This window comes from Neodiprion lecontei, chromosome 6, assembly GCF_021901455.1.
Source record: "Neodiprion lecontei isolate iyNeoLeco1 chromosome 6, iyNeoLeco1.1, whole genome shotgun sequence".
Taxonomy (NCBI): Eukaryota; Metazoa; Arthropoda; class Insecta; order Hymenoptera; family Diprionidae; genus Neodiprion; species Neodiprion lecontei.
The window spans coordinates 3,696,842-3,711,481 of NC_060265.1; the positions used below are offsets into that span (position 1 = coordinate 3,696,842).

General features: G+C 44.4%; 2 protein-coding genes across 13 annotated transcripts in view; one reads left to right on the forward strand and one right to left on the reverse strand.

The window, feature by feature from the left end:
* LOC124294944 overlaps positions 1-14,640 on the forward strand; it is a 209,850-nt gene that overhangs the window by 23,518 nt on the left and 171,692 nt on the right. The gene's annotated exons all lie outside the window — the stretch shown is intronic.
* The window catches only part of LOC107221027 (teneurin-a), a 504,979-nt gene that overhangs the window by 13,490 nt on the left and 476,849 nt on the right, over positions 1-14,640 (reverse strand). For all 7 annotated transcript variants that reach the window (XM_046742588.1, XM_046742591.1, XM_046742590.1 and 4 more), the window contains 8 exons: positions 14,071-14,330; positions 9,023-9,142; positions 8,138-8,793; positions 7,820-8,033; positions 4,427-4,691; positions 4,204-4,334; positions 3,855-4,001; positions 3,369-3,576 (listed from right to left, as the gene is read on the reverse strand). In XM_046742588.1, coding sequence (XP_046598544.1) covers positions 3,369-3,576; positions 3,855-4,001; positions 4,204-4,334; positions 4,427-4,691; positions 7,820-8,033; positions 8,138-8,793; positions 9,023-9,142; positions 14,071-14,330 — 2,001 coding nt within the window. The remainder of the gene's footprint in view (positions 1-3,368; positions 3,577-3,854; positions 4,002-4,203; positions 4,335-4,426; positions 4,692-7,819; positions 8,034-8,137; positions 8,794-9,022; positions 9,143-14,070; positions 14,331-14,640) is intronic.

The window sequence follows — 14,640 nt, forward strand, 5'->3', positions numbered from 1 at the left end:
CACTAATCAAGCGTACCCATCATACATACGTCCATTTGCTCACATGAATGTACACAGTTATTCCCAGAATCGTTCAACATAGAGTGGTATACATATGACAGACACAAGTTGGAAACTACATGATAATAACATATTGATAATAAACACGAATAGCTAGCGTATCAAACCAACTGACTGACCATTATTATCAATTTTACCATATTACGCCTGGCCGAAGCGACATACTATTATAGGCGGAAAACTTTGAGGGATTGTTCAGAAATTATTTACCGAGGACAGCCGTGAAAATCCAAAGATTATTTAAATTTTGCATTGTGCGAAAAAATTTACGACATGTACAATTTCTTTTATTCCCAAGTCTGTCAGATCAGTTTGAGAGGTGAATTAGGCACAGAAAATTTTTAATTGTATTTAATTTACTTTTGACAAAGCTTTTGTTCGACTTTACTCGATAGGCGCGTTGTTCTTACTCTTTCGTTTTCGCTGTATAAAGTTTTGTAATAATTTCTTCTGGATGATTGCTCAAAAATGATAGTTAAATGATGAAAAAATAAAAAAAAAAAAATATAAAAATAAAAAACAAACAAGAAAACAATGATCACGAACTTTGAAAGACAGGTTAAATATCTATAGCGCTTTTTAGCTGCTACAGGCCTTGCAGTTTTTTAAATATGCACATGTATATAACGCAACGCAGAAAAGGACAAAGAAAATATGAACGTAAAAATGAAAATTAAATAACTGTGAATATTTCAAACTTGTGTCTACCATACTAAAAGTATTACATAATAATTTTAATCATGATTCTTTTCTTTTTCTGTCTTTTCTTTTTTTTTTCTCTCTTTCTTGCAGTAAGTTTGAATAAATGGCCAGTATACGAGAAATGAGGCAATTTTGAAAATCGACGTACGTACGCATACAGATACGTGTTGAACGTATATACATATATATACGTATATATATATATATATATATATACGTGTGTGTATATATACATATATATATATATATATATATATATATGTGTATATATATATATATATATATTTATATACGTATGTGCGTAAAAACTGTTTTTCTCTCGTATAGAATAATTTGAATAATAATAATAACAATAAGAATAATAATAAGCTATTTGTCTAACAGTACGAAAAAAGAAGTAACTAAGAAATCAAAAGCAGATCTATATATATTATAGATATATTTGAAATGTAAAGATTTATCATCTTTTATATAAAATTCGAGCCACTCGAGGGGCTCAGCTGTGGGTGAGATTGATGGTGTGGTGGTGGTGGTTTTTGGGTAAACACATAGGGTTTAACACTAGACAAAATACACGAATCCCCCGAATTTCTTTTCAGACAACTACGCTTCAGTCGTACGCTCAGGCCATTGCCGTTCAAAACACATTATACCACGCGATATTTGTAATATAAACGATGTATCATACTGTACGCACCAAGTGACAAAAAGAAAATGTCGAAGGAAAAAAAGTTGAAGCGAACAATCTACCTTTCGCAAGTTAATATCGCGTTGAAACAAAACGATACGAAACAAAAAATATAATTACAATAAAAGAACGACTCTCTCGCTATGTTATTAAAATTTTTCGCAAACGGTAAAGTATGACATTCGATGGAGAAATATAATATGTAGGTATGTGTATATGTACGTTTCAGTGGAAAAACTTTCGTTGAAAAAGTTTACTTTCCGAATCGCAAAGCGACCCATGAGTGTGGCTTTCTGGTACTCTAAATGACGGTATTTTAAATTTAACAAAAAAAAAATAATTTAAAGAAAAAACGGTTTTCTTTTTTAAATTCATTCCAGAGACGTGTTTATACTGTTTCGACTATCGCACTTGATACGAGTATATACCTATGTATGTATCAAACCTTGCAGTAGGAAAATTGAAGTTTAATATTTGCCCAGGGTAATGGGCACGTGCAAATATACTATTAATAGTTGCACTCGCGATTTAAAGCTGCAGCAGTGCGTTTAAACAGCTCATTCCTATATAACGTGTGTGGATATATATATATATATATATATGTGTGTGTGTGTGTGTGTGTGTGTGTGTTACACGTATAAGAATTTTGAAAAATAAGTAACGATCAACAAGTAAAATGAAGAGAGGTATCGAAGTACGTTACGTAATTAAAAACAAGTATTATATGTATCATATAAAACAGCAATTGCGACCAAGGATAGACCGCGAACATCGAAGATAGGTATGATGCATGAACATCCAAATTTGTCTAGGTAATATTTAAATTTTCTTTTTCGTTGTACGTAGTTTCAAATGTACGTTTCGCAGATCGCTTTGAAACTTGATAGTACGGGTAAAGTATAGATATAATAATAATGTTTTGTTCGGCAATGTGTCTGAGGTGGTGAATTAGCGTAGATCTGATATTCGGGGGAGGGAAGGGTGAAACACGAGGACCAGGATCACGGGATGACGGTATTGCGGCGGGGGGGTTCTCGGGCTTTTCGGGGTTAGGGTTTTGCGGGTTTCTTCACCCACTAGACTTGCGGGCTCACCCATGACATCCTCGTGGTGTTTCAACGCGGTTGTAACTCACAATCGGATGCTAAGCTGCCCTGAACTCTAAATATCTTTTCTCTTTTCTCTTTTCCATCTTTTTCTTTTTCGTTTTTTTTTTTTTTTTTTTTTTTTTTTTAAATTCCTTTTTCCCTTTTCAAATTTCATCTTTTGGGGCTATCAATTTTTATCCAAGGATAAAACGTAGCGGATAGTCAATGTGATTATATATTGACCATCGTTTTGTATCTATATCCGCGATGAGGATTTCGATATGCAACACTCAATATTACAGTCGCGATATCACGTAAAATCACATCGCGAAAATATACTGGTTTTTTTTTTTTCATATCTGCGCCGAACAAGTTTTTCTCTTTAATCGAAACAAACTGTTTTCTTTTTTAATCTTGTTCCGCGTCGTGAAGCAAAAGAGAGAGAGAGACAGGGAGAGAGAGAGAGAGAGAGAGTGAGAGAAAATACAGAGCTTTAAGAAATTCAATAGAGTGTGGAATATATTATGTAAGTAGCTTGCGATAATTTATCGTTTACAAAACGTCCCCATCGCGAATAATATACATCTTAACATGTCGGACAATATTTTTCCAACGGTTGTGAGATTTTTTTTTTTGTTTTACGATAAATTTCTACACATTTAAAAATGTAATAAAATACAATGATTTTTACTCGCTCGAATACAGAGTGAAATATATTGTCTGGCTTGTTTGATCGAAAGTATTATTCGTTCGAATTATACGAGATTAATATCGATACAACTATAATCAGATTGAAGTTTTGATAGCTTAAAAGAAATTGAGTTTCCTACCTCTCGCTGTACTCGTCCATATGCGCGTAGCTCTGGACGCTGTTTTCTTCGATAAGGAATTTAACCCTTTGATAAAAGGATGCTGTCACGCTTGGCGGCTGTTTTCTCAGCAGTACTTCGACCGGATCGTTACTGGCCAAACACATTATGTGATCGGAGCAGGCGTGATGCGAGCAACACTCGCTGTCCGAACAGTCGACCATTCCGTCTGCAAAAACATGATCGTGCTTATTTCGAAGCTTACACGCAACATCGAGGAACGATGGAAATGTTGAATATATATATATATATATATATATGTATAAATATATATTGTATGTAGGTACGACAGAATCGCCCGCTGATAATTCGACGACATTTGCCACGTTCCATTTGGCCCGCGCGAGTTAGTTTCAATTCAGGGGATCCGCTATCGCGCCAATTGTCCTTACATTCACCGTCTTCCCCCGACGGATAATAATTGGAGAAACTAAAACGCGAGCATACCTTGGTCGTTGTCGAGGTCGTCGTTGCATTCCATTTCAAGACGAATACTGCAGTCTCGTCCAGCCCATCCGATGGAACACTCGCATCTGTATTCTCCCTCTTGCAGTGTGCAGAGACCGTGACGACTGCACCCGTTCTCGCATCCGGCTGCATTTTAGTCGCAAGGATTAATCAAGCTTATTTCGTACGATGTATACATAAAGGTACAAATTCGCGCGTCGTTCACCGAATTGATAACGAAACGTCGACGGTTCGTCACCTCGAAACCTTTATTCACACACGACAAGCTCACGGCGTACCTAATATCGCAAAATCAGAGGGGTATTATTTCACTTCGGTAAAGACTTACGCAACGTGCAATGTCGACCGTTCCATCCCTGGCTGCAGACGCACGTTCCATTTTTGCACTGACCCTGATCGGCGCAGCGAACATCGCACGGCTTCTGATCGCACCTGGAGCCGGTCCAGTCGTCGTGACACCTTTGTCAAAGTCAAAGCAGGCGTGTTTGATCGTCTCACAACCGTCGCATGGCCTTACGGTCTCAATTTATGGATAACTATGTGGAACCTACTTGCAATGTCCCTGTTCGCACGATCCGTGAAGACCGCAGTCGAGGCCGCAGCTTGGCTGCGAACAATCAACACCGGTCCAGTGTTCCTCGCAGATGCAGGATGCTGCCTCCAAATCGTAAGTTCCGTGGTCCGAGCACCCGGGAAGACACTGATACACCTGCTGATCGACCTGGTTGCAGCGTTCTCCCTGCCATCCGGCCTTGCAGTAACACTTGCCGGAGACGCAGGTCCCGTGACCGTTGCAACTCGGGTCTGGACAATCGGCTGCGAAACGATCACTGGGTTCAGGCACATTTGCACCATCTTGGCGTGCGGGATATGGGAAATTACGGGGACACGTGGCTCTGTGGCTAATTTTAAGTGATTTCTTTTCGATCGTGAGGGGCTGCGCTCAAGTTTGCTGCGCTTTGGTAGAATTAAAGTCAGCTCTGGATTATTACCGAGTTTCGAGTAGGTACGCGGGGTTAATTGAGTTCGGTTGTTTTAATCGTTCGAGTTCACTAAGATTCTTCTTCTCTACGTGACTCGATCGCGGTTCGAAGTGGCTCAAGGTATTCCGTATCTTCGCTACGTAGCTAATTGAGGCTGGTTACTTGCGCGAATCGGATTCACGATCCATTTTATACAGGACTGTGAAGCAGCCAGGATATCGGGTCATAGATTCAAGATTTAGGTACCTATTCTCGAAACTACGGAGTTGAATTTATCGAGAGAAATAAAAAAAAAAAAAAAACGTTTCGCTTCGACAGGGTATATTGTCAGTACCGAAAATTCAACTTGAGGGATAAATTTTTACGCGATATTGAATAATTTTTTTTTCCTCCTAGAAAATGTTTCGTCACAGCATTTTCATTCTACGTATAGTATGTATCCAGATTCGGGGAGAAGATGGAAAGTCAAGTGGGGCGCCATCCCAAGTGCTCGGAGTCTTTGTACCTGAACTACTCGGCGCAGAACGACGACCGCGACGAGAAGTTTTAGCGCCGTTGTATGGAAATAAAATTACGGCAAAGCTCTTTATAATTTTCCTTTCTATTTATTCCTCGCTCCTGCAGCACCGCAAAGTCAGAGTAATTGCGCTCGCATGCCACGCGTATATAATGCATATAATAAGCTGGTCTTCCATTCACGAAATTGCAAGAAATGTGTGTCGCGATTATTTTCTTCTATCCTCACTTTCTCGAAACTGTAATGCGTCTTATCGAGGTTTGCTGCACAATGCATATACATATACATATATATATATATATATATAACGATACGGAATTATTAAACCTCGCTACGGCAGTTTTCCGCTATAATACGACGATGCCTCGACACACCCATCGGACTGTTTATCCGTTATACGATACGGCCGATGGCCGAGCGGTCAACCGTTTCTATACGACATTATTTCCTCCATCATTCCAATATTCCCGGTTATATGTCCCGCGGCTGAATTGGCTAATAAAAAAATATTACGTTCGGTGTGGCGGGATTTTTGAAATCCCGCCGCGGTTTACTCCGCGGATATTTACCATGCACAAGGTGAACGAAACTGACCCGATCATACAAATGCATATTGCATAGCGGAGGACGCGTTCAGCGGTTGATCTTAAGCGCGGCTTGCCGAGGATGCAAATTTTCCACCCACCCAGCGGCCCGTTTCTTCGTAGTGAAATGCATTGCGCGGATTAATTATAGGTAGCCAAACAGGCTTGGCCGTGTCTCGTTCCGTGAATACAGCTCGTATATTACAAATATCTTGGAATCTCCCGCGACTCGGAGTCGGTCGGGCAGCCGCCTGCTACGGTGAATTAATGGTGCTGTGACAAATATGAATAAATAATACACTCACTCGGGGCTCAGGAATAGAAAGCTTGCAGATGGAGGCAAGAACCTCCGAGTCGAAACTGTGTTCCATGACTCGACGACGTCACCTCACTCATTTAACCACCCCCATTAAGGTATATCTGCGATCTTTAAGCTACGCCGGCGATTAAATTGCTGCGGTAATTACCTCGCGATGCGATATTATCGTCGAATCTACTTATATACACACGTATACATCCATCTATGCGGATTTTTCTTCGTCTAATTTCCACCGTTTTATTTATTTTATATTAACTTTTTTACATGTAACCCGCACGCTCCGCGCTCTCGGATCCTCGGGCGTCGCGTCGTTAATATACGGGATAAAAACGACGCTTGAAGTTGACACAGCAGCCCTTCGCTGTATGATATACCTACCGGGATAATACCGAGGCGAGGTTTTCACGTGTGTGCCGGCGACAACCTCGCGACGTGAAACTACCTTTCCCCTGTCTTTTTATAAGGGAAAGGGGAGCGGTGTCATATTTTTTAGACGTCGTTTGGTTTTAGGACCAACTTTTATAATCCCGGTATAAAGGTTGCAGACTGCCTGCTTTTCCCTGCCCGGTCGTCTATAGCTTTACCCGCGCTATTACCATGGCGGAAAAATGACGACAAACCAACGACTACGAAAGGTCGATTTCCAACGATCTGTAAGCTATAGTTCCCGGTACATGAAAATGAATTGCAAAAAAGTAATAAAATATTCACGCTATGTATACTGGGTTCGATTTTACGGGTTTTATTCTTTTTTTGTTCACTTTCTCTCTCTCTCTCTTCTCTTCATCTTGCTTTTTATTTTATGCGAAAAGAGTGTACAGGTATCGTACGTAGAAGGCAATTTGTCGCCTCTTTGCAACCCACCTCGCTTTTTGATATACGTGCATATTAGCATATTACACTTGCGGCCAAAGTTGGCTGTCCTGGGTCTTACGACAAGAAAAGTGTACTACCCGTGGTCGACTGCAAGGAAAGCTCGATGCACTACAGGATGCAGTTTGTTCGCCGAAAGCAGAACTATGCATGTGGTATTATACACTATAGAACCACAACAACGACTGTGAAATTATTGTTCTAAACTTGAGGCTACGGAATACGCCTTTAACCCCTGCTATTGCCTGCACCAACCACCAAAATTCTACGACTATCGCGACGAGACAATGGACCTCGTAGTTTCACACGTCTTATTATGCATTACCTGGTAGCTCGGTAACACCATAATTTACCTCCTTATTTATTATATCGGACAGATGCTAAGGCCGCGAGAACAATGCCGTGCAGCGATTCTCTATAAAGTTTCACGCACGATTGTTATCCACGTACGTACCTATTTACCATATATGCCTATTTATACACCGCGGAGAAAATTCGTGTCCAGTTAAGCAAAGAGCGTCCGGTATTCGGATATCAAGTTTGCAACGTTTTATGCCGCGCGTGCGACATTTGAATAACGTCAAAGAAGTTGTCAGGGGTTCGGTTTCCGAATGTCAATCATGGCTAGGAACTACGAGGGGTCTTGGACTCGTTGCAAAGCTACTCACGCTCGTTGCAAAAGATTCCCTTCCATCCGGCGCTGCAGACGCACGACCCTCGCACGCACTGTCCATGCTGGTTGCAGTCCGGGACCTGGCAATCGCCCAGAGGCACGTCGCACTCGGCACCCTTCCATCCATCTTCGCAGTGACACACTCCACCTCCGTACTGACCGTGGGCCGAGCAGAGGACCGGACATACGCTTTTGCTGCAGTCGGCACCCTGCGAGGAGAGGATCGGAAAGATCGAAGAGTACAGAGGGACAGTCGAGAGACAGGGGGAGAAGTTGACGGAAGTCCGGTAGCCAAAGGTCAGGCGTCACTAACCTGATAGCCATCGATGCAGTCGCATTTACCGAGGTAGCAGGAACCCCGACCTGAACAGTCGTTCGGACAAGTGGTCGACATGTCCTCGGCCTCGGTGACGACCAGGCTGACCTTATGCGGCTGAAGCTCGTCGTTGTAGACGGAGAGGAACCAGCGACCGGTGTCCAGGAACTGAAGGAGGGTCACGTTCACCAGCATCGGTTCGACCAGCGATCGCTTTGCCAGGACGTTCCGAGTCGCTGATGGCTGTTCGGCCTGGTAAGGGTCACCCGAAACGCCCTCTTCCGATTTCATAAAGCTCACGGCGTCCGCCGGGACGATTTCTCGTTTCAGTCGATGGTCGACCCGGCCGCCCTTCACGAACTCGGCAAAGTCGTACTGCGTTACACTGGGCGCGACGTTACGCCGACCGTAGACAGCGAAGTTCGCACCCCAGGGTAACGTAAAGTTTAGACGAATAAAGGCTGGCTGTTTGTTTCGGAACTCCGAGTTCCAGAAGTGATATGGCGGTATGACGGCAGAATGAGCCACGTTATAGGCACGCAGCTCGAGGACGGCTGGCCATTGGGCGGACTGCTGGATCTGCGGGTCGCTTTGCTGGTCGCCGATGTTGTCCGCGGCACTGGAGTGCTCCGCTGTGCTCGTCGGTAGAGATTCTGCAGGGATCAGATTGACCGGGTGACAATATTGCGGTGTTCGAAATTGACCTGAGACCGCTATTCGCCAAAGTGCAATTTATCCTTTTTTTTTTAGAACACCAACGAGGATCGCAATCGAACTCTTATACGGTTTACTCGACGTTCAGTTTCAGCTGGTCGTGGTAGTTTGCTTATTCTATTACATCTACGAGTGTAGGAACACTTGATACTGCAGCTAAGCTCTTACCTTCTGTGGGAATTGGCGTCGATATCGGATCGTGCATGTGCGCGTTCTCGTGGGTAACAGCTTTTACGTCTTGCACGAGGATACAGTTGGTGCTGTCCATCGGTCGCATTGAGCTGACAGCTGGAACAGAGAAAAACGTGCATGTCGAGATCGGTCGAAGAAAAAGTTTCTCACAAGACTGACTGATCGTGAGACGAATATTGTAAGTTGCCGTCTACGGTAAAGTAAAAAGCCTCGCAAGCTTTCGACTCATTACCAAATAAATGACTGGCTCAGCAACAGACCGGTATTAATTAATCAGACGTGGCAAAGAATCAAAATTATTTTTCCCAGTATTCCGACTATCAATCTTTACCACCGAGAGCTGTAATGCGTGAGGTCAGGTATTCAGATTTTTCATGCCGATAGCGATGGCTAAGTAGTTCCGACGGGACAGGTGTGCACTCGTCACTGCGTAAAAGTCTGACGAGGGAGGTAAAGGGAAAACTTGGAGACAAATGAAGGCAAGATAAAAGTGTTGAATGACTTTGGAGGGGTGAAGAGATTAGCCTGGCAACTGATCGATGGCAGTCGGTCGGCTCTCCGGGCCGGAGCTTCGTTGCGTTGGTGTGTTCCTCGTTGCTAGGTCGGGAGTATTCCTCCAGGAAACATTGACGAGTTTTCCGGCACGGCATCGGCATCCCCTGCTACCTTCCCTCTACCCGATGAACCGTGGAACGGGGGCGAAAGAGGAGAGTTCTTGACGGATCATCGCTAATTTCGAAGGCCAATAGGGCTTTCCGGTAACCATGGGTTATTAGCCCTCTCTCACTCTCTCTCTCTCTCTCTCTCTCTCTCTCTCTCGGAAGCCGTTGGAGTACCGGTCGTACACACGGATCCCGAAGGATCGGGAGTACGGGAATGACCGGCGGTACATACTTCGCGTTCTTCGCCGTCAGATTTTAGTTACTCGTACATCTCCTCGATGGGGATACTAATTAGTTCGGGCTTTCTGCAGCGGAGATAAAAGGTGGGCGGAAAAGCGTGTAGTCGAGGAGAGGAATTTTTTCTTCTTTCTATCCTTATTCCTTTTTGTTTACCCCTGAAATACAATGGCGATTCGCAAAGAAGCTCGTTGATCGTCGTCGCCGTCGCCGTCGCCGTCGTCGTCGTAATCGTGCCTGCCTTTAATAATGAGAAAATTTTTAATTTTCACGAACAATTAGTCGCATCTGCGGTGTTGAGGTAATCTTTCGCTGTTAACTGTAATTATTATTCGCCGTGGTGTGGATTGGCGAGGGCAGGCTGCCGGCTGGGCGGGGGTTTGTACAATTGCGTTTGCGGTACCATCGCAATTTCAGTCGACATTAATTCAAGAGGTTACCTTCCAAGGCGTAACGGCTTCAAATTACCGGCTTCGTATTTACAGCTTACGTTGTTCTCCTGCGATATTCCAACTCCTTGTTCCTTCCAGTCCCGTATCCCTTTGCACGGTTTCTTACTCCAATTTTCTCCCCGTTTATTAGAGGGTGGATTTTCATGGCTACTACTAGGTTCTTCAGAGTCGCTGTAATCCCACATCCGGATTTATAATCCTGTCTACGTATCGGTGAGGTTTATTGTACACACCTATACAGGTGCGTACTATATAATCTTGTATGTGCTAGGTTGCATGGTACAAGTTTCTATACATGCACGTATTTTACCCATACACGCCAGGCGATGGTGATTTGGCCCAGAGCTTGGCAGGGGCTATTTCACCGTAGAGAAGACTTTTATATCTCTCCTCTTGATATATATCTTTAAGGGTTACATGTACCGTGTGTATTTACGTGGATATACCCACATAGGACGCGGAGGTATATCCGCGGATGGACGAAATTGAGTTGCACCGAACTGCGAACGACCTTATTTCTCGTCGATTCGCGGTTGTGGTCATCCCGGTGCGGTTGATTCTACGCGGGAAGTTGGCTGGTTAGGTTTCAACCCACGTATCGCGTATTAGGTCGTCCCAAACCCAATATATATATACATATATATGGACGGGGACAGGTCAAGTTTACATCCAAGTGCCGGAAATTTGAAACGCTTTAGCTATCTATAACGGGCAAAACGTTCGCTTATGCCTATCGAATCTTGAATGACGGACACTGACGATGGAAGAAGAGGAGGAGACATCTGGAAGCTGCCATTCTCTTCGTTCTTGGCTCTAGGTAGATGGTCAAACGAATGATCCTTGTGTAATATGTTAGAGGTCAGTTTTCTAATCGTCTGAAATTCCATTCGAAAACAGGCATTACGCGATGCAGGGACATGTCTTTTAGCACGACCAGGAAACGAGACGTATCTGGCTGTTGAACTTTTTCAATTATTTTCCCGGATATCAATGGAGGAGCTCATTTTCCGGGGTGAGTTCCTACCGCGGGGATTATTCATCGCTTAAGAGGGAAGAGGGAAGTTTATTTTCTTCTTTTTTTTGCCTTTCTTTTCCCGCCCTCTTTTCCCTCACTCATCCACTCGTCCCATCCCCCCTCCCTTCCTCCGATTTTTTCGCATTTCATGTCGACATCTCGCCCGGGTCACAGCTCATCGAGGATAGCTCTATATGAGGAAGGTTCTACGGTATAATCTCGAGTTAAATTCTCATTTTTCACCCGCATGACGATGAGCGTATTTATTTGGCCGAATGAAAGACAAGAGGGGAGAAAAAAAAATTTAATTAATTAAAAAACGTGGAAAAATACCGCAGGAGGTGCGGGTCGAGGAGCGAGGCTCGGTGAAGTCCTTACGCGATTTTGCCTTTCCGTGAAACCCGTGCACATCTCTGTACACGGTCCTTGATTCGCGCTTGGAGAGCGGGCTTTGTTCCACTTTCAATTTCGCACCGGCTAATGCGAACGCTTCGCGGAGAACCGAATTCTGTGAGCCGAGGTAATCTGTCCGCGCGGGAAACGCAGCGGTCGTTCCGTCGTACGCATCTACTCTATACTCGTTGCCCCGTAGTTTCGGGATTTTGCAATGGAGAGCACCTCTGCTTCTCCACTCTCGGAGATCGAGCCGGACTTGTTTAGAGAAGCGAGTCTCGTCGCGGTAGGCAGATTGGATTTTCCCTCCTTCCTGCACCGCTAGTGATTTAGCGGAATGCGGAAACAACAGATGTGCAGACGCGTATCCGGAGCGGCGGTGAAGGGTCCGGATCATCGACAGGCCCGCTATCCGTAGGTACGTTAAACCCTCGACCCTCCGTCTCTCCACTTTGCGGAGGTTGAATCACACCCTGCACTGTAATCTGGACGGCGGACGAAGGAAATATTCGTTAAAATTTTTCATGAAAAATCGTTGTTGTTGTTGGATCTTCTTTCATATTCCGCACAACGTATAATAATGTCGCTTGGCGGACTGATATTACATGCTCTTGATAATCGCAACTACCTTTGGCCCAGTTTCAATGGAATCTCTTCACCGAAACTCTAGACTTCTATAGATATACATTCTGCGTCGCAAACTCCTGAGTTGGTTGGCAAGGGTTTGACTCGAGTCTAGCTGTCTCTCAGGCAACGTAATCCTCGTTTCAAGACAATTTAACCGACTATTGCCGGAACGGCGATTCTTTCACCGCCCCCGGCTCCCGAGTAAATCGATAGTATACGGAAGAGCAGACTGCTGTAGGGGTAGGTATGTGTAATCGGATTTCGTCGAAGAAAACGAGCGCGGACTAGTCTTTTACACCGGAAATAGCCGGCTACTCCGTGACCTGGTTTTACTTCTTATTTTTCTTCCACTCTTTTTCTGTCGAGAAAAGAAATTGTATTTATTATGTCCCTTCATCGTTTGATCGATTTCACTCTGTTTTATACTATACTGATATTGTGTTTTTGTTCGCGGTTTCCGTTCCCAAGATAACGGAGGTGTACATACACATGGATTTGAGCACTGTACGAGGAAATATGAGAAAGAACAATAATAGAAGGCTGTTTCGTTTAACTTTAACACTTTTTTAATCATCGCTAAAACTGGGGCAGAGTTTTCATTCTCCGAAGTTAGAACTAAGAAAGTTTGGTTAGCTAGCCGCTACAGAGGATTTAGAACTCGGCGAGAAATTGATAAAAAATGTATATTGTATAACCTACGTAAGCTACACTGCACCGGAAAATAGGTAATAGAAATTTTGAAGTAAATCGCATTCATCAACTTGGGTGTAGGTTCGTTACACCAGCCCGAATGTAGGATGAAAATGATAAAAAGTTGAGGAAAAGCGATTTCGCGCAAGGAACCTCGTTCGAGTCAAGTCGTGTAATCAATACCGTCCGCCGTTTCCTCGGTTTCCTTCTCTCGTCCTCGGGAGATCCCTAATGATCGTCACTGCGGAGCGAGAGTTGGTAGGACGAAAATTCAGCCGCAATCCCTCTGAGCCATTCTTTTCCCGGAAAATCCTCCGATTCTTCGATCATTCGGCATCGGCCCCTATTTCTCCTTTAACCTTGGAGCCGATTCTTCGTTCGTCACTTGGTCAAAGAGGAACTATCAATCAGTCCCCTTATCGATACAAGATCATCCGCGGTATTGATTTCTAGATTCATGCGGTGTATATGTACGAGCGGTCAGAGAAACCGCCGTTCGCCACATCGCTTGGGAGTCAGGCACACGTGCTGCTGCTGCTGTTGCTGTTTGCCACTTCCAGCCATCCATCCTCTTGACTTTCCACAACCCCCGGATGAGAAGGCCAACCCCGTGGTGCGCCTTAACCGAATAAAGCCCACCACTCGGCGCGTATGAGCCATTAGCCGTGTATTACCACAGCTTTTCTCGCCGGCTGAGTTATAGGCCCCAAGGACCAGACCCCGCCAGCCATAATATAAAAGGTCGAGACCTACTTTGTGGCGGAAGGAAGGAAGGAAGGAAGGAAGGGTTTTGGGGCAAAAAAAAATAAGACGCTCTAAAGAAGAGAGGGTGGAAATTAGAGCTCGCTACTACTTATCATTTCTTGCAGGAAAGCCTTCGAACGATTAGGAGATGAAACGGGGAGTCGACTATTTTCACGAGAACCAAATAACGAACTCGAAACTTACCCGCAAAGTAGGCGAGCATCGCTGTCAGGGCAACAGCCAGGAGTATTAACGCGATCGAGAAACACTTCCAGGAGCATCGGTGCTGGCATCTCTTGTCAATGTGGAAACGTGACGGGGAATATGGCGAGTAATGCGGAGCTGGACCAGCGCGAAGCGGGAATACCGGCATCGCCAAAGGTTGTCCCGGAGCGCCACCGTTTCCAGCGGAACCGCCGCCTCCGAGGGAGCCCACGGTGACCTGCTGCTGGGGTGGAGGGAGCCTGGAAGTAAAAAGGAGAAGAATAAATTAGATGGGTGATGCGGTTACTGAAGTCGATGGTGATCGTTTCGTTCGGTTGGCGTGAGCGACTTCTTTTTGGAAGAACCAAATGTTACGGATGAATTTATGCTCGTGTGGAAATTCCGGACTGGAGGTTGATCGGTAAGAGGATAAGTTCCCCCCTCAGTTACGATCTTTGCGAGAGGCTAATCGAAGAGGCCGTTAAAATACGGGGTCGAGAACTGAATCTGAGGAGTGAAAATTCGCAAGGACCTTTTTTGAAGCTCGTAAGAGGAGAGGAAACTCGGATT